We start from the raw sequence: 27,408 nt of genomic DNA on the forward strand, positions 1-27,408 counted from the left end.
CTTTTGAATATATTTAGTGAATTGGCCTCAACTACTTTCTGTGGTAGAGAATTCCACAGGTTCACCACTCTCTGGGTGAAGAAGTTTCTCCTCATCTCGGTCCTAAATGGCTTACCCCTTATCCTTAGACTGTGACCCCTGGTTCTGGACTTCCCCAACATTGGGAACATTCTTCCTGCATCTAACCTGTCTAAACCCGTCAGAATTTTAAACGTTTCTATGAGGTCCCCTCTCATTCTTCTGAACTCCAGTGAATACAAGCCCAGTTGATCCAGTCTTTCTTGATAGGTCAGTCCCACCATCCCGGGAATCAGTCTGGTGAATCTTCGCTGCACTCCCTCAATGTCCTTCCTCAAGTTAGGAGACCAAAACTGTACACAATACTCCAGGTGTGGCCTCACCAAGGCCCTGTACAACTGTAGCAACACCTCCCTGCCCCTGTACTCAAATCCCCTCGCTATGAAGGCCAACATGCAATTTGCTTTCTTAACCGCCTGCTGTACCTGCATGCCAACCTTCAATGACTGATGTACAATGACACCCAGGTCTCATTGCACCTCCCCTTTTCCTAATCTGTCACCATTCAGATAATAGTCTGTCTCTCTGTTTTTAGCACCAAAGTGGATAACCTCACATGCATCTGCCATGCATTTGCCCACTCACCTAACGTATCCAAGTCACTCTGCAGCCTCATAGCATCCTCCTCGCAGCTCACACTGCCACCTAACTTAGTGCCATCCGCAAATTTGGAGATACTACATTTAATCCCCTTGTCTAAATCATTAATGTACAATGTAAACAGCTGGGGCCCCAGCACAGAACCTTGCGGTACCCCACTAATCACTGCCTGCCATTCTGAAAAGTACCCATTTACTCCTATTCTTTGCTTCCTCTCTGACAACCAGTTCTCAATCCACGTCAGCACACTACCCCCAATCCCATGTGCTTCAACTTTGCACATTAATCTCTTGTGTGGGACCTTGTCGAAAGCCTTCTGAAAGTCCAAATATACCACATCAATTGGTTCTCCCTTGTCCACTTTACTGGAAACATCCTCAAAAAATTCCAGAAGATTTGTCAAGCATGATTTCCCTTTCACAAATCCATGCTGACTTGGACCTATCATGTCACCATTTTCCAAATGCACTGCTTTGACATCGTTAATAATTGATTCCATCATTTTACCCACTACTGAGGTCAGGCTGACCGGTCTATAATTCCCTGTTATCTCTCTCCCTCCTTTTTTAAAAAGTGGGGTTACATTGACTACCGTCCACTCGATAGGATCTGATCCAGAGTCAATGTAATGTTGGAAAATGACTGTCAATGCATCCGCTATTTCCAAGGCCACCTCCTTAAGTACTCTGGGATGCAGTCCATCAGGCCCTGGGGATTTATCAGCCTTCAATCCCATCAATTTCCCCAACACAATTTCCCGACTAATAAAGATTTCCCTCAGTTCCTCCTCCTTACTAGACCCTCTGACCCCTTTTATATCCGGAAGATTGTTGGTGTCCTCCTTAGTGAATACCGAACCAAAGTACTTGTTCAATTGGTCTGCCATTTCTTTGTTCCCCGTTATGACTTCCCCTGATTCTGACTGCAGGGGACCTACGTTTGTCTTTACTAACCTTTTTCTCTTTACATACCTGTAGAAACTTTTGCAATCCGCCTTAATGTTCCCTGCAAGCTTCTTCTCGTACTCCATTTTCCCTGCCCTAATCAAACCCTTTGTCCTCCTCTGCTGAGTTCTAAATTTCTCCCAGTCCCCAGGTTCGCTGCTATTTCTGGCCAATTTGTATGCCACTTCCTTGGCTTTAATACTATCCCTGATTTCCCTTGATAGCCACGGTTGAGCCACCTTCCCTTTTTTATTTTTACGACAGACAGGAATGTACAATTGTTGTAGTTCATCCATGCGGTCTCTAAATGTCTGCCATTGCCCATCCACAGTCAACCCCTTAAGTATCATTCGCCAATCAATCCTAGCCAATTCACGCCTCATACCTTCAAAGTTACCCTTCTTTAAGTTCTGGACCTTGGTCTCTGAATTAACTGTTTCATTCTCCATCCTAATGCAAAATTTCACCATATTATAGTCACTCTTCCCCAAGGGGCCTCGCACAATGGGATTGCTAATTAATCCTCTCTCATTACACAACACCCAGTCTAAGATGGCCTCCCCCCTAGTTGGTTCCTCGACATATTGGTCTAGAAAACCATCCCTTATGCACTCCAGCAAATCCTCCTCCACCGTATTGCTTCCAGTTTGGTTAGCCCAATCTATGTGCATATTAAAGTCACCCATTATAACTGCTGCACCCTTATTGCATGCACCCCTAATTTCCTGTTTGATGCCCTCCCCAACATCACTACTACTGTTTGGAAGTATGTACATAACTCCCAATAACGTTTTTTGCCCTTTGGTGTTCTGCAGCTCTACCCATATTGATTCCACATCATCCAAGCTAATGTCCATTCTAACTATTGCATTAATCTCCTCTTTAACCAGCAATGCTACCCCACCTTCTTTTCCTTTTATTCTATCCTTCCTGAATGTTGAATACTCTTGGATGTTGAGTTCCCAACCCTGATCATCCTGGAGCCACGTCTCCGTGATCTCAATCACATCATATTTGTTAACATCTATTTGCACAGTTAATTCATCCACCTTATTGCGGATACTCCTTGCATTAAGCCACAAAGCCTTCAGGTTTGTTTTTTTAACACCCTCTGTCCTTTTAGAATTTTGCTGTACAATGGCCCTTTTTGTTCTTTGCCTTGGGTTTCTCTGCCCTCCACTTTTCCTCATCTCCTTTCTGTCTTTTGCTTTTGTCTCCTTTTTGTCTCCCTCTGTCTCCCTGCATTGGTTCCCATCCCCCTGCCATATTAGTTTAACTCCTCCCCAACAGCACTAGCAAACACTCCCTCTAGGACATTGGTTCCGGTCCTGCCCAGGTGCAGACCGTCCAGTTTGTACTGGTCCCACCTCCCCCAGAACCGGTTCCAATGCCCCAGGAATTTGAATCCCGCCCTGCTGCACCACTGCTCAAGCCACGTATTCATCTGCGCTATCCTGCGATTCCTACTCTGACTAGCACGTGGCACTGGTAGCAATCCTGAGATTACTACTTTTGAGGTCCTACTTTTTAATTTAGCTCCTAGCTCCTTAAATTCGTTTCGTAGGACCTCATCCCTTTTTTTACATATGTCGTTGGTACCAATGTGCACCACGACAACTGGCTGTTCACCCTCCCTTTTCAGACTGTCCTGCACCCGCTCCGAGACATCCTTGACCCTTGCACCAGGGAGGCAACATACCATCCTGGAGTCTCGGTTGCGGCCGCAGAAACGCCTATCTATTCCCCTCACCATTGAATCCCCTATCACTATCGCTCTCCCACTCTTTTTCCTGCCCTTCTGTGCCACGGTGCCATGAACTTGGCTGCTGCTACCCTCCCCTGATGAGTCATCCCCCCCAACAGTACTCAAAGCAGTGTATTTGTTTTGCAGGGGGATGACCACAGGGGACCTTCCTTGCACTACTCTTCCTGCTGGTCTTCCATTCCCTATCTGGCTGTGGACCCTTCTCCTGCGGTAAGACCAACTCACTACACGCTACTCACGTCATTCTCAGCATCGTGGATGCTCCAGAGTGAATCCACCCTCAGCTCCAACTCCGCAGTTTCGGAACAAAACCAGCACAGAAGTGGAGCTGGACTCCACAACACTGTTTGCAAACTCTAGGGTTTTCATAGTTCAAATGGAAATTCCTGTAGACATGCACCTTCATCGGTGCGAGGATTGTCCAAGGTTTCACCATCTAAAACATACCCCTGGTCACTGTCCTAGACTGTGGCACAGCAATAAGGCACCAGTTCAGTGAGCTAAAAAGTTATCACTTAAGTTTATTCGACAACTTTCAAATTAAATATACTTCTGGGGTATTTGGTCCATAATGCCCAATGAATTTACAAAAGATATTTAACAGCAGTAAATGAGTTACAAACATTCCATTTCAGTTGCCATCATGTTTTCTTTTTAAAATTTATATACACAAAATATTCACCTTCGGCTTCTCTACAGATTTTTTTTTCACTGCATCGCCTAATTTAAATTATTTTTAAAACATCACACTCAAAATAAAAGATATGCATTCATTTAAAAGGCAACATATTGCCTACAGAAATGAAGGATCAACAATATGTTTAACATGCAAATATTTTGATTACAGAACTTGCCAAGAGTGATTCAAACAATCACGGTAATCCAATCAAGGAGACTACTCCTTTCCTGTTACAAAATGGGACAACTGAATTAATGGTGCCTGGTACAGGGTGTCAATGGGACATGTGAAACAGATCAAACACAGACTTTGTGCTTATAGGTTGCATAGATTGCAGTCAATATTCATTGTCTCTCAGGCTGACTTTCAAAGTTTAAGTATAAAGAACCACACACTTCATACATCAGCAATTAATGTGGCTCTGTGGAAGTAATACTATGAAAATCACATGAAGACTGCATTCTGTTGGTTCACTGAAAAGTCAAACAATATTTTTCTCCATATGAACATTTGCTCTATCCCAAGTTCTGCAGGAAAGTTTTCAAAGGATCACATCTGTCAAGCTAGTCTCTTTAATCCTTCAACAGCTATCTCCAGATTGGTGTATTTAAAATGATGCAGTATCTTGCTTGTACTGATGCTACCATAAATAACTCATGGTATCGGTCGTGGCTCAGTTGGTAACACTCTCACCCCAGAGTCAAAAGGTTATGGGTTCACGTCCCACTCCAGAGATTTGAGCACAAAGTCTGGGGCTGACACTTCAGTGCAGTACTGAGCACTATCGGAGGTGCTGTCTTTCGGATGAGACGTTAAACCTTCTCAGGTGAAGGCAAAACACCCCATGGCACTATTTCGAAGAAAAACAAGCAAATTCTTCCCACTGAACAATATTTATCCCTCAACTAACATCATTGAAACAGATTATCTGGTCATTATCACATTGCTACTGTTGAATACCGTGTTTCAACAACAATATTTATATAGCGCATTTAACATCGTAAAAGATCCCAAGGCACTTCACAGGAACTTTAACAAAATTTGACACCAAGCCACATAAAGAGATATTAGAGCAGAGAAATAGACTTTCAGGAGCGTCTTAAAAAGGGGAAAAGAGGAGAGAAGTGGAGAGGGAGGTAATTCCAGAGCTCAGGGTCTCTGCAGCTGAAGGCACAGCCATGGTAGAGTGATTAAAATCGGGGATGCACAAGAGGCCAGAATTGGAGGAGCGCAGATATCTCGGAGGGTTGTAGGAACAGAGGAGGTTACAGAGATATGGAGGGGCGAAGCCATTTGAAATCAATTTCAATTTCCAACATTACAACAGTGACTACACTTCAAAAGTACTCCATTGGTTTTGAAGTGTTTTGAGATGTCCTGAGGTCATGAAAGCTCTACATAAATGCAAGTTCCTTTTTTTTCTTTAACGCTTTCCTTCGATAGTTTAGCCCCAATGACTGTATAGATATCTTAAGTACTCAAACTCAGATTTCATTTATATTTTTGAAGTTCTTCATTTTCTATTACTCTGGATGTTTTGGGGTGGTTCAGCATCATCTATCATTCACATAGTGACCCTTGGCTGCCTATGTCCTCTGGAGTACTTTCACTTACTGAGATATCTACCTAAATGTGTCCTGTGCTCAGGGATTGAACAGAAAACCCTCTTGGCTTTGATTCAGCTTCCTAATTTTATCACCTGTCCGCACGTGACCTTTTACTTTGGAGAGCAGCAGAATAACATTACATTCGACTAACTGCCAAACTTACTAAAATGGTTAAAGAGTAAACGGACAGCAGCAATGACAACATAGATTACAATAGTTATAAAGATGGAAAACACACCACCATAAACACCTTGCATTTAAAATGCACCTTTAGCATAGAAAAATATCCTATGCCACGTTTTTCATTTTGTTTGAACACTTTCATTAATTCTAAAAATATTGGAGATGGACAAAAATACTGTTTGTCAAGAATTATCAAATCGGATAACGAAGAGTTTGTTTGCTTTCCAGTTGCCATGGGAAAGCAGTGTGCCATGAGATTGAACGTGCTGAGCGACCAATGGTGGATGTGTGAGGGCGGGAGGATGATTGGAGGTAGGAGGTCATGTGATGAATACGCATAATCAGGGTTGGCAATCCTGTAGCCAATGCAAGTCAGCAAGATCGGGGGATGGGCAAGCAGGACTTAGTATACAAAGAATACAGGCAGAAGAGTTTTGGATGAGCTGAAGTTTACAGAGGATGGGAGGCCGACCAGGAGTCTAGCAATCAAGTCTGGGAATGACAAAAGCATGGATGAGAGTTTCAGCAGCAGATGGCGTGTGGTAGAGATGGAGGCAGGCAATGCTATGGAGGGGGAAGTAGACAGTCTTTGTGCTGGAGAGGATATGGGATTGGAAACTCCGCTTAACGTCAAACAGGATTCTAAGGTTGTGTGTGCATGCTCATGGGCAGGGCGGGGTGCAGGATGGAAGGTAAGTTGAGTCAGTAGTACTTAGTGTGTGGTGGTGGACTAAAACAATGACTTTAGTCTTCCCAGCATTTGGCTGGAGAAAGTTATGGCTCCTCCAAAACTGAAACCAAACACAGTTAAGCAACACATTTGTTTTAAAAAACTGCGAATTAACACATATTTGAACAAATCTCACGATGCATTTATGTCTTGCATCCTCTCTCAGACAACTGGCTGAGAGAGAACAACTAAAATATGCAACATCAGTATCAAAATAAACTAGGTCATGTTTCTCTGCAAGTTAAACTAGTTTTTAAACTCCCTATATATTGCAATAGAATTAAAGAAGCCACTACCATGCTAAACCTTTCATTTCTGTCAGTTCCAAAGCCCTAGTCTCCCTGGAAATTATCTCAGCAGTCCCCATAGACCTCAATTTCCACTCACCAACCCCGAATTCTCCCACATCCTGCCTAATGAAGTGCTCCCATACCCCCCAGCCACTGAAGCAGCACAACATCCAACGTTGTGAGCAACACCATGGGTAATCTCACCTATTTATTCAGTATTTCTTTATTCAAATGTGAAAGTGAAATGACCTTGAAATTTATCCAAATGAGCCTCGCATCCAAAAGCTCTGTCAAGTTCCTCTATGTATAATGCAGAGATTGACAAGCAGTTTACATAAGACATTAGAGAACCAAAACACTGTTGCATTCATCAATGGTTCAACAATGTGAACATTAGAAGAATTATCAGTGGAAACAGTGGGGTCCTAGCTTATAATGAAAATGGAGACTGGCAACGAGTAAACAAAACTATCTACTGATTAACACTTGGAGAGCTTGCATCAGCGAGCATTCCTAAAACTACAAGGACCTAGTGTGAAACCAACATTTTATCTTGTTTGGTGTCATTCTAACAAGAATAAAAAGACTCAGACGTTGCATAGCTTAATTTTAGGCATCCCAGAAGTTCTCAAGGACCAATCACCCAGACTTTGATTATTTTCTTTGTGAGAGAAAACAAAGATGTTACTGTTGGATTATATTTTTCACTGAAAACATTTAATAACGTGCCAAGTCCTGTGGCCAATACTTTGCCTTGGTCAATCTGTTGCTTGTTAACAGGTATTTGTTCCTACACTTTAGAGAAAGACAAGAGTGCAATAATCACAGTATATTGCTCAGATCATCATGATGCATTACTATTTTAAGATTGTTAAGGATAATGTTGCTAAAAATCACTATGTACTAAGCCAATACTGTAAAATTTACATAGTGGATTCAGAGAGTAGTGCCAAAAAGAATAATTTAGAAGTAATTCTGACAAGCCTAAATGGTATCATGGAGCTCATTGTAGACAGGGTAAGTGATTTCTTGCAGAAAGTAGAAGAGTGTGGAGTGAGAAAAAACTATTCAGTCCATCAAGTCTGTTCCATCAAGAGTCCACGAGGTTACTACTTCCCCACCCTGGTTCCATCCCTGCCATCCCCATCAATTTATCACCCAAAATTCTGACTGATCACAGATCACTTGGTAAGAACATATAATCATTGAATGGTTACAGCACAGAAGGCGGCCATTCGGCCCATCGAGCCCGTGCATTTAAAACTTTACTGAATTGTTAAGTCAGATTTCAAGCAAAGCAAAACAAAAGGAGTGAAATTACTCAAACAAAACAAAATAGAAATTCATTAATGATGTTGAATAAAACTGTGTATTAATAGACCACATTTCAAAAGTCACGTATTCCTGCTATTTCATTACAGAAAAAAATACACACCCATTTTTTTGTTAAAAGGGATATCAAGTGGCTAATACATTGAAATTCAGTACCATTTCCCTCAATGTCAAACAGACACAAAAATTTAATTTTCACTTTTCCCATCTTATTTTATATTTTCTCCTGTTTTCCATACATTATGTACCTCCACAAAAAGCAACTGGGTGACCTGATTCTGGGTCTCTGCCAAAACAACCAGATAACCCAACATTGCCCTCAGACTGTTGTCCTTTGGAGTAAAGCACTCGGGCTCTATTCTGTACATCCCACCCCTTCAAAAAAACGGTAAACGCTCAAATAAGACATCGGCTCACGGTTCACATTCCATAACAACAGAATAGTGCTCCAAATCACTTTTAATAGCACAGCCCTATAATATAATTAAAATAGTTTTATTAAATATAAACATACTGCATGTCACATATTGCATGGCAACTCGGCAGAACTGAATTACATACAGAATGTATTTGATGTGAAACTGGTCTTCCCCACCACTAAATTCCTTTTCTGTGGAAAAATACCTGGACTTGATTGCTCCTCCACAATAACATGGATAACTTTAGTCAATCACCAGATGCAAAAAATGCTGAACTTCAATGTATTAGCCACTTGAACTTTCGTAAATAAGAACCATACTAATTTAGAAACAAAACATGATGATTTAAGATACTATTTTGAAAAGGCTTGACAATGTACAAGCAAACAACATTTGAGTCTTTACAAACTTTGGGCTCAATTTTCCCCAAGGCCGTTTTCTGACGTATTGCTAGAGTTACGCCCATTTTCTAGGCCAGAAATGCGGCAGAAATAATTTGCCAAAGTTTCCCCAATGTATAATTGAATTTGGCGCCGCGCAGCGTGTCCAGTCACCTCGGGGGGGGCGGGGGGGGAGTCTGCATCGAAAAACGATCGCACCTTCTGTGCATGCACGGGAAAAAAAAGTTATGTTTTTGACGTCTTTGCAATGGACGTGCATGCACAGTACAGCTCAGAGTTAGCAATCGGCCATTTTTAAAGAGACAGTTGTGTGTGTGAGAACATTGAGTGTTGTGTGAGAGCATTGGAAAAATCGCAGCTGCAGCAATACAAGATGCAACGCGGTGCAAGGACCAAGAATTTCTTACAGGAAGAAGTGGAGGCACTAGTTACTGTGATTGAGAACAGATAGCAGGAGCTGGACACCAACAGAGGTCACACAAAAGTTCCACCCAAAGAAATAAAGAAATGCTAGAACCAAGTTGCAGAAGATTACTGTGCAATGGTGACCACCCCGAGGTCTGGAGGCCAGTGTAAAAAGAAGTGGCAGGACCTTGGTCAAGTAGTTACTGTAAGTAATATTTTTATTTATTCAATGGAATTGCAATTGTAAATGTGACCATCTATATGTCCCACCCAGCAGAAAGACACCCTCTTTAAAAAGTTGGGTTTTCATCTTTGCAGAGGAAGGTGGCACATAATAAAAGGGAAATAATTCAAACAGGAGGAGGCCTGGCAAATCTGCATCCACTGACATCCTTGGAAGAGAGGGTCGCTGCTTTGATGGATCCTGCCAGGAAAAAGGTAACTAGCACTGTACAAACTGGGCCCACACTCAAGAGAGAGGGCAAGTCCTGCAAATTCAGCGTGGTCCTTTAAATCGGCCTGCTGCCTGGCCTGCGATGTGTGAGCCTACTCATGTCACTCACCCTGCCCCCTCCTCTGCTGCTAACCATTTATCTGTTCTGTTATATTTTGTAGAACTTGAGGCCAACCCTGATGATGCAGAAGATTCAGGCGCGGACGAATGTGAAGAGGAGAACATCTTCAATCCAACCCTCCAGACCAAGAACATGGGGGTGAGGGGGAGGGGATGGAGCTGGACAAAGCTCCCACTGTTGTACTGACTTTGGAGGAGATGCTGCTCAGGGAGGTTACAGCCCCTTCCATGACTAGTGGTTTGAGTGCTAGTAGGACATTCCATGGTTTCACACCGTCCGAGATTACAGGTCCCAGTGGTATGGTGCGAGCCACACCTGTGGGGAGGAGGGGAAAGAGAGCTCGACTGCGCTCTCCTGAGGTGTAGGATCTAACAGATGTGGTTCAGATGATGTCATTGAGTGCGGAGAGCATTGACCTTTCCCGATCACTACTGGACACCATCAGTGGGGTGAGTGATGAAGCAGCAGGACTGTCGGGAGAAGTAACAGCAATGACATGAGAAATGGGAATGATATCCGGGACCATCAGTGAGGGAATAGTGGCCATGAGGGAGGGAATGTCAGAGGTATTGCAAACCACATCACTGACCTTGAGAGAAGGAATGGTGCAGGTGATTGAGGCAGTTTTGCTCGACATGAGGGAGGGAATGTTGCAGGTCGTTGAGACACTGCCAGGGCACATGAGGGACGGCATGTTGGAGTTAGCTGCTGCAATAAGGGAACACGCTCAGACCCTGCGCCCATTGACAGAATCAACTATCACTCCCACTCCAATCCCCAAAGCTGGGCCCTCCAACTTGCCGCCTGACGTCAACGCCGCCCCCGCCCCCCCCCCCCCCCCCCACTCCCTCAACAGGTGCGCAGTACCCAAAATCTTAGAAAGAATAAGCTTGGCACCAAGGCAAGAAATACTGCGCCACCGCTTGTGGGCAGGGGTGGTGGAGAGTACAAGACCAAGCGCGGCAGGCAGTCTTAGAATAAGGGGGAGGAGAGATGGTGAGTGCAGCATCTCTTTGCTGTTGTTGTTGTTATTATTGTTGTTACTGTTGTAACTGTTCTCAAATTAAAAGTTTTTTGAAAGTTATGTAAATTTACAAGTTTATAAGTGATGTTAAAATTTTTACGTGTTCTTAAAGATGATCTTAAAGTAAAGTTTGATAAAAGAATAATTTTATTAAAAGTTAAGTACATTGTAAACTTTTGAATAAAATATATTTTACATTAAAACTGAATCATGTTCCATTAACAGAACACAACATTACGAAACAGCTCCAAACAGTAAAGATGGTCCATGTGGAATAGTTGCCGCTGAGCCCTCAGGCATCAGTAAAGCATTCACGGATGAGCTGCTGGCACAAGGCTCGAGCAATCGTTAAAGGGGCCACCCCCTCCGCCGTCCTGCTCCGGCCTCAGGCACTTGCATGGCTTCCTCATCCTCATCGTCCTCCTCCTCCTCCTCCTGCTCGTCTTCTGCATCTTCCTCATCATTATCGTCAACCACTCTCACCACACGTGGGTCTTCCACGACCAGGTGCTGCTGCCTCATGACGGCTAAGTTATGCAGCATGCAGCACACAACAGTGAACTGATCGACACTCTCAGGGGAGTACAGCTTCCGGAACAGTCCAGGCATCGGAAACGCTGTTTCAAGGTGCCAATGGTCCTCTCTATGATGATACTACATGTTGTATTCACGGTCAGCTTCCGTCCGGGTTACGCGTAGGGGCATCATGAGCCAGGTGGTGAGGCCGTACCCTTTGTCTCCCAGTAGCCAGCTCTGCCCTTCTGGCTGCTGCTGCTGAAACATGGCAGATATAACGCTGTCACGTAGGATGGCGCATCATGGGTGCTCTCAGCTTATCTTGCATTGACTGACATAATATGATGCATGTTGTCACACACGAGCTGTACATTAATGCGGTGGAAGCCTTTTCCTGTACATCTTTGAATCCTCCAAAGGTGCTCGCAAGGCGATGTGGATACAATCAATGCAGCCTTGCACCTTTGGGAAGCCAGCAATCCCGGAGAAGCCCACAGCCCTGTCATGGATTGCTTGGGCGGTCATGGGGAACTTTATGAAGTCATTCCTCTGTGCATACAGTGTAGCCGTGACCTGGCAAATGCAGACATGTGTTGCATATTGAGAGATGGCGCACACATCCCCAGTTGTAGCTTGAAACGAGACAGAGGCATAGAATGAAAGTGCAGCTGTAACCTTCACTTCAACTGAAAAAGCAGTCCTCTTGATGCTTCTAGGTTGCAGGTCTGCTTTGACCAGCTCTCAGATCTCAGTTACAACTTCTTTGTGGAAATGCAGCCTTCTGACACAGTCTGTATCACTCAGGTGGAGGTACGAACGCCTGTCTCGGAATACCCGACGTGGGTAAGGCCTCCTGTCCAGCACCCTACGGGCTTTGATGTTCCTGATACGATGAAGTCGAATCAATTGTCTCCTACGTAGCATCATGATGCAGAAAGCTCACACAAGGGATGGTATAGTCAGTCTTGCCCTTATACTTAAATTTAACCTTTGAAAGAAGCACAAAATGGCAGGAAAGCAGGCAGGCACGACAGGTTCGCAGTTCTCTTTCTCCCCAAGGTCTGTATGGATGGACCACACCCAAAGGTCTTGTGACTTCTCCTCTCTCCCTCCCCCCTTACAAATTAGAGTCTTGTGACTTTTCCCCTTCTCTCTCTCTCCCCCCACCCCCCCCGCCCCCCTACTCACTCATTACAGTCTTCAGTGCAGAAGGCTTCCAATTGGCACCTCGCTCCCCGGGCTCGAAGCCTTCCGATCAGCACCTCATGCGCTCTCTCTCTCTCCTATCCCCCCACCCGCCTTATTTTGTAGCCGAGCCCGTGACTGGGCGCAGGGCCGATTCTGCCAGCCAGCGCTACGACCCTTCAGCCCTGATTCAAGACGTTCGGTGGTGGAGTGTGGACGAGTAAAAAAAGAGAAAACTTCTGAAATCCAACAAATTTACACTTCTATCTACATTGACAGGTTAAAAAAAAGTTGAACTTTATTATTGATTTTGACAGTGCTCTTGACTTCCTCCAAAATCTTCGACTTAAAAACAATGGCATCTTTCAGTGCCGATTTGTGAATGTGCGCTGTTTTTTTTTAAGTACCCAGAAGGTTTGTCGGGAGTAGCCAGATATGTTGACCTAGGAGGAAAAAATGTTGGCCAAACTGCGAAAAATTGAAAAAAAGCGGCACAGACATGAGGGAACATGACGTTAATAAAAAAACTGCCCTAGAAAAATCGTAACTAAGTCAGCTACACCGGCGCAGATCGCAGGGGGAAACTTGGAAAAAAATAAATACGCCAAAAAAAACGTCGCACGCCAAAAGAACGGCGCAAATGACAGGGAAAAATTGAGCGCTTAATTTGAACAAATCATGTGTATCACATCATACCCTAGACTGTGCATGACAAATTTAAACGTTAGATCTCCCGTGATGTTGCTGCTTACTGTTGTCACGAAACAGCTTGAACCAACAGTAGTTTACCTATCTCTGTAATACATCAAATTTACTGAAACAATACATACCTATCACAAGGGGAAACATACTAATCCCGACAAAGTACAGGCCAGATAAATATATCTGTAATATTTTTTAAACTACCATTTTACAAAACATGTTTTGCATTGTGGATGCATTGTGGATGCATTGACAGTCACTTTCCAACATTCCACTGACTCGGGATCAGTTCCTATGGAGTGGAGGGTAGCCAATGTAACCCCACTTTTTAAAAATGAAGGGAGAGAGATAACAGGGAATTATAGACCGGTCAGCCTGACATCGGTAGTGGGTAAAATGATGGAATCAATTATTAAGGATGTCATAGCAGTGCATTTGGAAGGAGGTGACATGATAGGTCCAAGTCAGCATGGGTTTGTGAAAGGGAAATCATGCTTGACAAACCTTCTGGAATTTTTTGAGGATGTTTCCAGTAGAGTGGACAAGGGAGAACCAGTTGATGTGGTATATTTGGACTTTCAGAAGGCTTTCGACAAGGTCCCACACAAGAGATTAATGTGCAAAGTTAAAGCACATGGGATTGGGGGTAGTATACTGACATGGATTGAGAACTGGTTGTCAGACAGGAAGCAAAGAGTAGGAGTAAATGGGCACTTTTCAGAATGGCAGGCAGTGACTAGTGGGGTACCGCAAGGTTCTGTGCTGGGGCCCCAGCTGTTTACACTGTACATTAATGATTTAGACGAGGGGATTAAATGTAGTATCTCCAAATTTGCGGATGACACTAAGTTGGGTGGTAGTGTGAGCTGCGAGGAGGATGCTATGAGGCTGCAGAGTGACTTGGATACGTTAGGTGAGTGGGCAAATGCATGGCAGATGAAGTATAATGTGGATAAATGTGAGGTTATCCACTTTGGTGGTAAAAACAGAGAGACAGACTATTATCTGAATGGTGACAGATTAGGAAAAGGGGAGGTGCAAAGAGACCTGGGTGTCATGGTACATCAGTCATTGAAGGTTGGCATGCAGGTACAGCAGGCGGTTAAGAAAGCAAATGGCATGTTGGCCTTCATAGCGAGGGGATTTGAGTACAGGGGCAGGGAGGTGTTGCTACAGTTGTACAGGGCCTTGGTGAGGCCACACCTGGAGTATTGTGTACAGTTTTGGTCTCCTAACCTGAGGAAGGACATTCCTGCTATTGAGGGAGTGCAGCGAAGGTTCACCAGACTGATTCCCGGGATGGTGGGACTGACCTATCAAGAAAGACTGGATCAACTGGGCTTGTATTCACTGGAGTTCAGAAGAATGAGAGGGGACCTCATAGAAACGTTTAAAATTCTGACGGGGTTAGACAGGTTAGATGCAGAAAGAATGTTCCCAATGTTGGGGAAGTCCAGAACCAGGGGACACAGTCTAAGGATAAGGGGTAAGCCATTTAGGACCGAGATGAGGAGGAATTTCTTCACCCAGAGAGTGGTGAACCTGTGGAATTCTCTACCACAGAAAGTTGTTGAGGCCAATTCACTAAATATATTCAAAAAGGAGTTCGATGTAGTCCTTACTACTAGGGGGATCAAGGGGTATGGCGAGAAAGCAGGAATGGGATACTGAAGTTGCATGTTCAGCCATGAACTCATTGAATGGCGGTGCAGGCTAGAAGGGCCGAATGGCCTACTCCTGCACCTATTTTCTATGTTTCTATGTTTAACATAGAAGTAAGTTGTTTCTTCCCTCACGGAGACCTATATTCACAGTTATTTACATTTATAGTTCTTTGCCTACATCCAATGGTGAATTTGCAGCATCTCAAGATCAAAATACTTTTCTTTATTCCCTCTTCCTTCCCGAAACCCCTTTTTGCCCAATTTTTTACAATATAAACACTATTTTTTTCCCTTCCCTCTCCCTGCATTGCTCTTTCTAAAGCAAATCATCGTTGCACCAAGCAAATTTTCCCAAAGCCTCCAATGAACAGCATCTTGAATATCCTCCAGCCTGACTGCTTGAAACAAACTCAAAGCAACCCCTGCACAATCCCGGCAAAAAAGCTGATTCCAAAAATCAACTTTAACACTTAAAAATAGCTTCTTTTTTATTATTTTTCTGCTGCTCGTATCTCAGTTACTTGTAAATTTTCTGTGTGCTGCTATAAATATACGCTATTGAAGTCTGCACTGTTTATTCTAGTTCCATACAAACTGCAACCCCATGGTGCATCATGTACTCAAAGAGAATTTATCAACCCAGTTAAAACCCAAAAAGAACAAAATTCACTTTCAGACCCTGTGCCTCAGGATGTGTGGGGAGCTCTGGAAACATTGTCAACATGCACCAGCTAATTTTATGGGTGAATCTAGTGGAGCTTCTTTAAATCAGTTATAATAGACCCTGCATTTATATTGCACTTTATCATGTCACCAGGTAATTCTAAAGTGCTTCAGAACCAATTAATTACATTTGAAGGGCAGTCACTGTTGTTATGCAGGCAATCAATATTTCTACGCAGCTTCCTTTGGTCTTGTGTTTTAAACAGAATTCCAATGCAGATTGCTGCTTCATCCAAACCTTTGGAGAAAGAAAACTCAAGTTTATATTGACAACCTGTACGACTGCTTCGAGCCCAAGCATCATAGTCAGAGAACGGGGGTTAATGAACCAACTCTAAATCTGCTTACAACTATTAATAACACTGCTTACAGCTATCAAACTTCTTACTGGTGTCATTCCAATGATTTTTTTTCTGGCTTGGATGTTGGGTCTAGATAAACTAGGAAGGGGAATGTTAACACTTAAATGTTGTCTTAAATACATTAAATTCAAACAGATACTATAAATCACATGTATGGTTATATGTCTGGACAGCAGTTCATAAGGTTTCTCAAGTGTAAGTGAATATTCAGTTACCTTGTAATAAGGTAGATTAATAAAGAGAACTCCACTCTATATTTGAATGCACTGCACCTGCTGCTGGGAATGTTTCGAGGCAAATCTCCAGTTGATCTCCTCCAGTGTTGCTAACTGAGAGTAAAGAACAAGGGGCCGAAATTCACCACTGCTCGAAACGGTGTAGACCTACCGTTTTCAAAGTCTTCTGGCTGCCGCAATGGATGCGGCGGAGGAATTCAGCTCCTCAAACTTTTTTTCCCAAGTAGCCTTAACATGGGGACAGCAGTGGGGGCTGAGTGGAGTGGCCGTCATTCGTGGGACGGAAGTGGGGGCGGGATATAGTTTCCGCCGCTATCACTCATCAGCACTGTGTCAATGACATAATCGCGATGGCGCCTCACAGCATCTCTCCCTTTTAGTTAAAGGGGAGGGTCGCTCAGAGTTCTGCATCTTTTTTCTAGTTAGGTCCATTGGGCTACTAGGGAGGGTTTTGGCCGGGCCGGTAACCCAACAGGGGGTGCCAGGCTGCCTGCTGGCGGCCTGGCCGAACCCGGGGATGTGCTTGTCGGGCCGACCGGGCAGTCGGCTGACAAAAAAAAAATGGCATCGCCGTCAGCGCCACCTCCCCTTTAAGGGCAGCTGCGTCCGCAACCAACAAGGAGTGCCCTGACACAAAAAGCTGTCAGGGGCACCGAGCAGCGGCTGGGAGTCTTCGGCAGGTTGTGATGCATGCACTGATGACGTATTTAAGACGCATCTGCAGGAGCAGGACAGATCGTCACAAAAAGCCCCGAGCTGAATTTAGCGAGCACCGGCCAGGCTGCCGCTTTCAGCTGAGCCAGAGGCCTTATCGGGTGGCCCCACAATCTTTTAAATATACTAATAGGTATTCCTCCCTCTCTTTCCCCTCTTCAAAGAACAAATGTGACTGTTCTTTTTCCATATTTAAAAAAAAGAGCACAATTTGTATTGATGATTTTACTGCAAACGCCCATCTGAACGCAACAGCCTTCGTGGCCTGGCAACCAAGGGAAAGAAAGGGCAAAAGCGCACAGACATGCATGCACACATGTACTCTTCTCTTGTAGTAATTTTGCTTTATAACCAGGTGCTCACTATAAATATGGTGAGAGGCTGTTTTATAAGAGCAGGGACATATTATGCAATGTATACAATTATTCTGCTGCTAAGGTGAATCTATAATGTTTTTAGGCAAAGTCTAATTACTGTTAAGTAGACTTTGGGTGAGTTCATTCAGACTTCAACTGCTATTCAATTACAAATGGAAAGAAAGAAGACATAATATTCCTTTAAAGGAGCAGGAAATTGGCAATATTTTGCACCTAGAAAGTGTTAGCTGAAATATACACACTTAAGGGGGAAAGAAAAGTCAAGGAGAATAAATGGAATATGGATTGACATCTTCAGCATATGGAACTTTTAGCGTGTTTTCCCAAGGTCAAATCTAAGGCCAGTTCAAAGTCACACTCCCACTACAGTGGATATAGCTCTTCAAAGGCACATGGAGTTTTTGCCCAACGATAACATCACCCAAGCAGAAACAAAGGGCCCAAGTTTCCACATGATTTGCGCCTGATTTTTAGGAGCAACTGGTGGAGAACGGACTGTCTTAGAAATCGCAATTCTCCACATTTTTTTTTTCTGCAGTTCTAGTCAGGTAGAACAGTTCCACTTTGGAACAGAATTTTTTCTTCAAAAGGGGGCGTGTCCAGCCACTGACGCCTGATTCCAAAGTTTCCACAGTGAAAACGTACTCCAAACTAAGTTAGAATGGAGCAAGTGAAGATTTTTGTAGAACTGAAAAAACCTTTCTACACATTAAAAAATTAGGCGCAGGTTACAAATTAGGCGTCCAGAACGAGGTGGGGGGGGAGGGAAGTCATTAAATTCTACAATAAATCCTTATTTATACTTATACAAATAAATCCAACCTGAATAAACATTTATAAGCAAAGAAAAGATTAAATAAACCATCTTCCTACCTGTGTGAAAGTGCTTCAGCCAGGGAGAATGCTGCAGGGGGGGGGGGGGGGGGGGGGGGAGCAGCCGTTCGTTCCCGCAGGGCAGGGGGGGGGGGGGGGGGGGGGGAGGAGGAAGGAAACAGCTGCCTCAACTTTGAGGCTTCCTGCAGCCTTCTCACTGCTGCAAGAAGCCTCAGTGCTGATGGCAATGTGCTTTTATTAAAAAAATTTCAAAAATTAAACAGCTACAAAGAACTACAAAAATGGCCGAGTGCCAATGTTTTTTTCACACTGCGCGAACGCTCCAACGCGCATGCGCAGCGTTGCCGGCAGGAAAAAAACTAATTTAAATGGTACCCGCCCCCTCCCACTTACAAAATCGGCGCGAGTGTAGGCTCCGCCCCCTGGGCGCCGCGCCAAACAGACATGGAGCTGCAGGGCGCTCCAGAATCGCACGTTTTTTTTCCGGCGCGAAAAACCGGCGCCCAGCTCGGAGGGCGCCCGTTTTTTATCGTGTGGAAACTTGGGCCCAAAGTGAGGAGACAAGACATAGTGGTCCACTATTGAGTTAAACTTTTGACGTTTATACCAAGAAATTGTGTGTGTTAAATAAGCATCTATATTTTGGGACAGACACTTGACTTCCCTTTTAACTTTAGTCCCTGGAACACAAGTGCACAACGTTAGCTTTGTTTGTTTGCTTGCTCACCATCTGCCATTTTTAAAACCAGGAATAAAAAAAAATGCAAGTCACAGGCACTAATAGAATTGCCTTGCTGATTCCAATACCTCAAGGAAACATCAAAGAATCTAAGTTAAAATTAACATTCAGCCACGATATAAGCATAAGTAACTGGCAAACAAGGAAACCACAACAATTTTAGACCTTAAAATTGTAACTAAATCATTGTATTCAACGCATTAATGAATTTAGAAATCATTAGACAATGCCATCTGTTCCTTAGGAAAACAAAGCAATCAACATTTTTTTTAAACCAATTTGCAAGACACTAAGTCAACTGAAATAGTTACTATCTAACATCTTCCTCACTCTAAGTTTATTCTCTATCTGCATTAGGCTAGATCCGTCATCCAAAGGAGAAACAAAATCACAGGGACAGAATCCCTTCAAGAGCATTGCAAGAGCTACAAAATCGTTGCTTCTTCCTCTGCTTAGAAACCTATGAAAATATTAGTGGTGGATAAATGAGCTGAGGATTTGTTCACCACAGTTGAAGGTCAGAAAGTGGAGATAACATTGTTGAAGTTCATTGCTTCATGAGAAGGCTGCTTCTCAATTCTTACATCATTGCATCTATTGGCATTAACCAGTAAGTGCTTTCCTGCAAAGCAAACTTAGAAAGTTTTGCCAAAGACTATATGGTGGAGAACAAAAAGAAACATTTCCAATTTTTACATTATTGCCTTCTGAATCACTTTGTATAGCGACGGTGAAACAAAAGGAAATGCTCTTTCAGAATGGTGCATGGCAAAGCTCATCTGAACATGTTAAATAGAAGCTAAAGATTGATGCCTTACTTCAGAAATGTAATCTGTACTAATTGGTCATCCATGGCACTGCACACGGACATTTAAATCTGATTTGAATCGTCTTAGGTCAAGCAGAGTTAGAGATAATGGAACCAACGTAGGGAAGAGGAGGCAGACTAAGAGGCAAATAGGAGGAGGGGAGAAGTTGCGGCGGGGGGGCGGGAGAAAAAGTGAGAAGACAACAGTAGAAGGAAGGGAGAGGTAGGAAGAGGGTCAGGAATGGAGCACTGAGAAAGGGGAATTTAGATTAGTCAGGCTAGTGAGATTGAGACGTGAAATAGTCAACCATTGGGACAGAGGGGAAAAAGCAAAATGCAGCCAAGAGGTTACTAGAAGCCAAAGCAAAAACATTTTTTATTCATTAATGGTATGTGGGCTTGGCTGGCAAGGCCAGCATTTATTGCCCATCCCTAATTGATCTCTAGAAGGCGGTGTTGGGCTGCCTTCTTGAACTGCTGCAGTCCATGTGGTGAAAATACTCTCGCAGTGCTGTTGAGTAGGCAGTTCCAGGATTTTGACCCAGCGATGAATGAGGATATATTGCCACGTCAGAATAGTGTATGATTTGGAAGGAAACTTGGAGCTAATGGTGGTCACATGCATTGCTGCGGAGCATATCATTGAGCACTGCCCTTAGAGGAAATTTGCAGGCAGCCTACAAGATTACACCGCAAGCTCTGGCCTGGATATCCAACTTGGATATTGATGTTTGATTTGCTTTGCTACTACCATACGAAAGAAGATGAAGAGATGATAGTGGTCGCAGGTTTGGGAGGTGCTGTCAAAGAACCCTTGTCAAGTTGCTTCAGTGCATCTTGTAGCTGGTACACACTGCAAATAGGATGCACCAGTGGTGGAGGGAGTGAATGTTTAAGGTGATGGATACGGTGCCAATCAAGGGGACTTCTTTATCCTAGATGCTGTCAAGCTTCTTGAGTGTTGGCGAGAGAGAGGGCTGGAGAAGCAACAGGCTTTAGGAAGAGAATTTCAGAGGCCAACGTGGGGGAAAGCACATCTACCAATAAAAGGAGGGGCCCAAGTCAGGGCAAAGGAGAGTTGAAGGGAGAGAGGATTGTAGGGCTGGATAAGATGAGATAGGATGGTGCAGGTAGGGAGAAATTTAAACACAAAGATGAGAACTTCAAATCTGAGGCACAGGAGGACTGGGGAGCCGATGTAGTTTGGTGAGAACGGGGGCAAATGTGCAAGTGAGACTTGTCGGAGTAGTGTAGGATACGGGCAGCAGAATTTGGGATGAGCTGAAGTTTACAGAGGTGGAGAGAATCAAACAAGATTTGTGGGAGAAATGGCCACGGATCTTGTAGACAATATGTTCCAGGATCTTGGAGAGGAAATGAAGGTTGGAGCTAGGACAGCTGTTAATAAGGACTGACAGGTCAATCATCATTATCATAGGCAGTCCCTTGAAATCGAGAACTCTAAAAGTGAGTTCTCAGGTGGCTGTGCAGTCCAATGCAGGAAGTACAATCTCTGTAACAGATGAGGCAGACAGTGGTTGAAGGAAAGGGTGGGTGGGGAGCCTGGTTTGCAGCACGCTTCTTCCGCTGTCTGCGTTTGGTTTCTGCATGCTCTCGGCAACGAGACTCGAGGTGCTCAGTGCCCTGCCGGATCCTCCACTTTGGGCGGTCTTGGCCAGGGATTCCCAGGTGCCAGTGGGGTGTTACACTTTATCAAGGAGGCTTTGAGGGTGTACCTGAAGCGTTTCCTCTGCCCATCTGGGGCTCGCTTGCCATGTAGGAGTTCCGTGCAGAGCACTTGCTTAGGGAGTCTCGTGTCGGGTATGCGGATGATGTGGCCTGCCCAACAGAGCTGGTCAAATGTGCTCAGTGCTTCAATGCTGGGAATGTTGGCCTGATTGAGAACACGGACGTTGGTGCGTCTATCCTCCCAGTGGATTTGCAGGATCTTGCGGAGGCAGCGCTGGTGGTACTTTTGCAACGCTTTAAGATGTCTACTGTATATAGTCCCTGTCTCTGAGCCATATAGGAGGGCAGGTATCATAACTGTCCTGTAGACCATAAGCTTGGTGCCAGATTTGAGATCCTGATCTTCAAACACTCTCTTCCTCAGGCAACCGAAGGCTGCTCCAGCACACTGGAGGCTGTGTTGGACCTCGTCATTGATGTCTGCACTTGCTGATAGTAGACTCCTGAGGTATGGAATATGGTCACGATGTCCAGGGCTGAGCCGTGGATTTTGATTACTGGGGGGTCAGTGCTGTGGGGCGGGGTCAGGTTGGTGGAGGACCTTTGTCTTACGGACGTTTAGCGCAAGGCTCATGCTTTTGTACACCTCGGTGAAGATGTTGACGATGGCTTGGAGTTCAGCCTCTGAGTGTGCACAGACGCAAGCGTCGTCCGCGTACTGTAGTTTGATGACAGAGGATGGGACGACCTTGGATCTAGCCTGGAGGCGACGAAGGTTGAACAGGTTCCCAATGGTTCTATAGTTTAGTTCCACTCCAGCAGAGAGCTTGTTGATGGAGAGATGGAGCATTGCAGCGAGGAAGATCGAGAAGAGCATTGGTGCGATAACGCAGCCCTGCTTGACCCCAGTCCGGAGGTGGATTGGGTCTGTGGTGGATCTATTGGTCAGGATCACGGCTTGCATGTCGTCATGGAGCAGGCGGAGGATGGTGACAAACTTTTGGGGGCAGCCGAAACAGGGGAGGGTGGGTGATGATGGCTGTTTTGCAAGGGAGGAGGAACCATTTATTAGATCCGCTAGATAGGAGGCAGAAAGGGAACTTGGTGGCCAGGTGTTCAATGAGCTGCAGGAGGTATATCTTACAAACATGATGAGTTGGAGAGAGCGAGGAGAAAGAGAGAAAGAAAACGTGAGAGAAAGAAAGAGAGAAAGAAAATGAGAGAGAAAACAAGAAAGAGGAGTCGAAAAAAGAGCGACAGAAGAAAGAGAACAAGAAAAGGATTGGGAGTTCAGGGCTCAGGTAGGAGAGAGACAAGAGGAGGTTTGGCATTGTGGATGGGGAGGAGGAGGGAGAGCTAAATAACTGATCTCTATCTTGGTGACAAAGAAATCCAAGAACTCTTCACACTATCCAAAAATCTGGAAATATTTACTAGTATAGTATAAATGAGAATCCTCATTGCAAAACATCTCAATTTCCTGGACACAGTCCCTTCAGAGTTCACCTCCTGAAATTCTTTTTTTAGCATGTTCAGATTTTTTAAAATTGTTTTCTTTGCTTATTTGGACGTAAAAAATCCCATGGCACTATTTCAAAGAGGAGCAGGGGAGTTATTCCCAGTGTCCTGGCCAATATTTATCTCCCAATCTCCGTTACAAAACAAAAACAGATTATCTGGTCATCATCACATTGTTGTTTGTGGGAGCTTGCTGTGTGCAAGTTGGCTGCCACTTTCCCCACATTACAACAGTGAGTAGCGCCCTGATGGTAGGTGATCCGGTGCTTGGTTGGGGACAGGCATTGGAAGGGTCAGTGGCCCACTGCGATTCAGGGTGGAAGGTCACAGCCATGATGCTCACCAGTCATAAGAGGCCAGGTCACCAGTGGGGAAGTAGAGGCCCAGTGGTCTCTGAAGGAGGGGGAAAGGCCAGCCACCATCGTGGAGGAGGAGGAGGCCCAAATGCCGTAGTGGAGGAGAGGCACAGCTGTCACCGCTGGAGGGGATGCGGTCGCCGCTGGGGAGAGGTCTGGACGCCGCTGGGGGCCGGACCGCCTGACCGGATGCTCACCTAGCTCGCATGGGCCTTATGCTAAACATCAGTAAGACAAAGGTCCTCCACCAGCCTGTCCTCGCAGCACAGCACTGCCCCCAGTCATCAGGATCCATGGCGCAGCCCTGGACAACGTGGACCACTTCCCTTATCTCGGGAGCCTCCTATCAACAAGAGCAGGCATTGACGATGAGATCCAACACCGCCTCCAGTGCGCCAGTGCAACCTTCGGCCGCCTGAGGAAAAGAGTGTTTGAAGACCAGGCCCTCAAAACTGCCACCAAGCTCATGGTCTACAGGGCTGTAGTAGAAACATGGACCATGTACAGTAGATACCTCAAGTCGCTGGAGAAATATCACCAACGATGTTGCCGCAAGATCCTACAAATCCCCTGGGAGGACAGATGCACCAATGTTAGCGTCCTCGTCCAGGCCAACATCCCCCACATTGAAGCACTGACCACACTTGATCAGCTCCGCTTGCCAGGCCACATAGTTCGCATGCCAGACACGAGACTCCCAAAGCAAGTGCTCTACTCGGAGCTCCTTCATGGCAAACGAGCCAAAGGAGGGCTGCGGAGACGTTACAAGGACACCCTCAAAGCCTCCCTGATAAAGTGCAACATCCCCCCTGACACCTGGGAGTACCTGGCCAAACACCGCCCTGGTGGAGGAAGTGCATCCGGGAGGGCGTTGAGCACCTCGAGTCTGTGGAAAGATAGAAAAAGAGCAACCATAGATTGCAAGGCTTGCTGGGACATTATATTTGGTCAACCTAAGAATTAAAGCTTACTTCAGCAACTATACCAAACAAGCTGTCAGCAGTTGAAACCACGGGTTGCATTACCTCACAGCAACTAAGGGTCATCTGTCTTCTCTGTCTAATTATAATCACAATAAGGATGTGCAAACCAAAAAAAACAGACAGTGTGTACAGGGAGCAAGGAGAGGTTAGCCCAAAATAAGGACAGGGTAGCTAAGACAAGTAGCCATTGGATAACACTGATGAGGTAATTAAATTAACTGCTAGACTCTGCACTATTACAAAAAAAGAGGAACCATCACATATGATAGGAGTTGTTTACTTGAGTGTATAAATATGGTCCAATTCCTGTGTATTACCGGAGTTGGTACCCTAAGCCTTTGTCTAGGGCACTCTCCCCTTGTATACAAGTAAAAATAAACTAACAATCTGACGGTCTGCTTGTGTTAAGAGTCTTACCTTGAATCGGTGTCTTCGACAAGTCTCGTTGTCGAGAGCATGCAGAAATCAAGCACAGGCAGCGGAAAGAGCGTGTGGCAAACCAGTCATGCCCACCCTTTCCCTCAACGACTATTTGTCCCACCTGTGGCAGATACTGTGCTTCTCGTATTGGACTGTACAACCACCTAAGAACTCTTGCTAAGAGTGGAAGAAAGTCTTCCTTGATTCCGAGGGTCTGCCTATGATAATGATGGATACAACAGTGACTACACTCCAAAAAGCGCTTTGAGACGTCCGGTGGTCATGAAAGGCATGGTATAAATGCAAGTCTTTCTTCCTTTACCTTCTTTAGTTTGTGTTTATCTGTTCTATCGTTGTGGTTCTTTGTTTTTGTCCACAATCCCATCCTTGTTTCTCTTCCTGTTTCTGTTTTGCTGTATTTCTGTAATAGTAGTCTCCTCAAAAGTAGCAATATAATTTACCCTATTTAAGTCGAAGTCTCTTAATGAAAATACTCAAACAATTCTCTGGAGCCAACAGTTTCTTTTCCACTTAAACTACCATTTAAAGCATGTGTATGATCCCAATGCCATGTCAATCAATGCACAGGAACTGAGGTCATTAACCCATCTCTAGCTGAAACGTTTTGTTCGTTATCATGGGCCCAAATTTGGCCAGTACAGATTTCTGGCACACTCACCAGATGTGCGCCGCTTTTGTAGAACTTCAAGGGTGCCAAAAATCTTCGGGGCCAAGTTTAGCCGCTCCCCAGCCTCGCCTCCAGGGTGGCGTAGCGTGGCAACAGGATTCGGTGCCGGGACCTCTGCACATGTGCGCTAGAGTGTGCGTGCATGCGCAGTAGCTCCTAGCCCCCAGAATCTGAGTGTGTGTGGTGTAGGCTGTGTGGGAGGGGCCTGTCCCTATCCCGGGCTGAGTGGCCTGCCGCACAGGTCGGCAGCTGCCTTCCCACGCTGAGGGCTACAAGAGACAAGTTGGGGGGGGGGGGGGGAAGAGAGAGTTTTGATTGGGGGAGGGGAGGGGGGGGAGGGGGAAAGAGTTTTGATTGGGGGGGGGGGGGGGGGGATCTTCAAAGTTTTCCAGTTCTTTAATTTCTAGCTATCTTTACGGAAAATATACTCAGTTTAATTAGGTTGATAGCACCTACACCCTGTCCACTCTCGCTGCTTGGGATTTTAAAAAAAACTAGCATTCCTATCATAACACTGTCATTTGGAGGCTACCTGCGCTGATCTCTTAATTCACCGCAGGGTTTTTCAGAATGTATAAATGTGGCCACTTACTCTGGCCTAACTTAGTTTGGAGTAAGTTTTAGCTGGCTAAATGTACTTTCTAAATGGCCAAAACAGGCCTAAGTGGCTGGTAACGCCCCCTTTTGTGAAAAAAAACTGAACAAAAAAAACCCCTAATTAACTCACTTACACTGGAGCAACTTAAATGGGGAGAATTGCGATTTTTAAGTTACTCCAAAAAAATTTAGTTGCTCCAAAAAAAAACTGGTTCACCAAGAACCTCTGAAATGGGTTTCGTGACTGTGCACAACCTGCTATTACAAGCTACTAATCATGTGCACAACAGTATAGTTTATGGACAGTCTAATTTATAGAAATCTGAATTTATCTCAAATGCCATATTACTTAAAGTATATATTACATTGAGATCAGCATAAAACAGTTTCACTGTCTGCAACATAAAACCATGATATAATTATGACAACGATCATTCCCCTCCCCACACAATACTAGCCCAAGGTTATTCAAAAGTCAAATATTTTGCCCTCAAAATTTGGACATACAATATAAATGTTTTATTCTTACAATGGTGGTTAACAAATTGAAGTTTCACAGTTCTATTAACTTTGGGAATACAAGTCACAGCACATGGTATAACTCCATGCCTGCTAGCTGCACTGCACATCGACAGCTAATGATCTCAGACATATGGTGCAGGTAACTGCGACTTTAAAAAAATTGAGTCATTAAAGTTTGCAAATTTGTTCAATGGGAGGCAGATATTTTACACTGCAGTTACAATAGCATTTCTCATTGCTGCAAAGTGATTTAGATGGGAAAATTGCAGTAAAGCTACGGCGTTGGGTCCTGATCCAATTCCGAAGTAGATTACTGCAAACAAGGACAAAACTGTCACACAAGGTGGCCATGGTGGGAGCAACCAAAAAATGTGTTTTTTTTAAATCAAATTTTTGTAAAAATCCTACCTCTCCATATAATAGGATTAAAGAGCTTAAGTTTTTTTTATATGCAAAATAAAATTCTAATATTTGCTGAATGGTACCAATGCAGAATTCTCTTTTGGTCATGGAATAAAAATGGCAACACTGATACAGTGTTCCACTTGCACCTCAAGGGTATTTTACTTTCAGAGTGAAGCTTTAATTTTGTGTTATTAATATGGAAAAGGATCAATTTATCATGGCTCCTTCATATTTTGATATGATGTTAGAAGCAGATTGATTTTGGTACGATTCACTTTCTTCCGCTACCAATGATGAAGACACAAAGGAATCTGCGAATAGTGTTTCGAAACCCTTAA

The 27,408-nt window shown here is 44.4% G+C and overlaps 1 protein-coding gene across 5 annotated transcripts in view; it reads right to left on the reverse strand.

Moving 5' to 3' along the window:
* LOC139264358 (F-actin-uncapping protein LRRC16A-like) overlaps positions 1-27,408 on the reverse strand; it is a 554,868-nt gene that overhangs the window by 486,315 nt on the left and 41,145 nt on the right. For 3 of the 5 annotated variants that reach the window (XM_070880669.1, XM_070880666.1, XM_070880664.1), the window contains exon 3: positions 24,282-24,341. The exons of the other annotated variants lie outside the window; for them this stretch is intronic. In XM_070880669.1, coding sequence (XP_070736770.1) covers positions 24,282-24,341 — 60 coding nt within the window. The remainder of the gene's footprint in view (positions 1-24,281; positions 24,342-27,408) is intronic. 5 annotated transcript variants of the gene reach the window in all.

The sequence above is a fragment of the Pristiophorus japonicus genome, chromosome 5 (genome assembly GCF_044704955.1).
Source record: "Pristiophorus japonicus isolate sPriJap1 chromosome 5, sPriJap1.hap1, whole genome shotgun sequence".
NCBI classification, from domain to species: Eukaryota; Metazoa; Chordata; class Chondrichthyes; family Pristiophoridae; genus Pristiophorus; species Pristiophorus japonicus.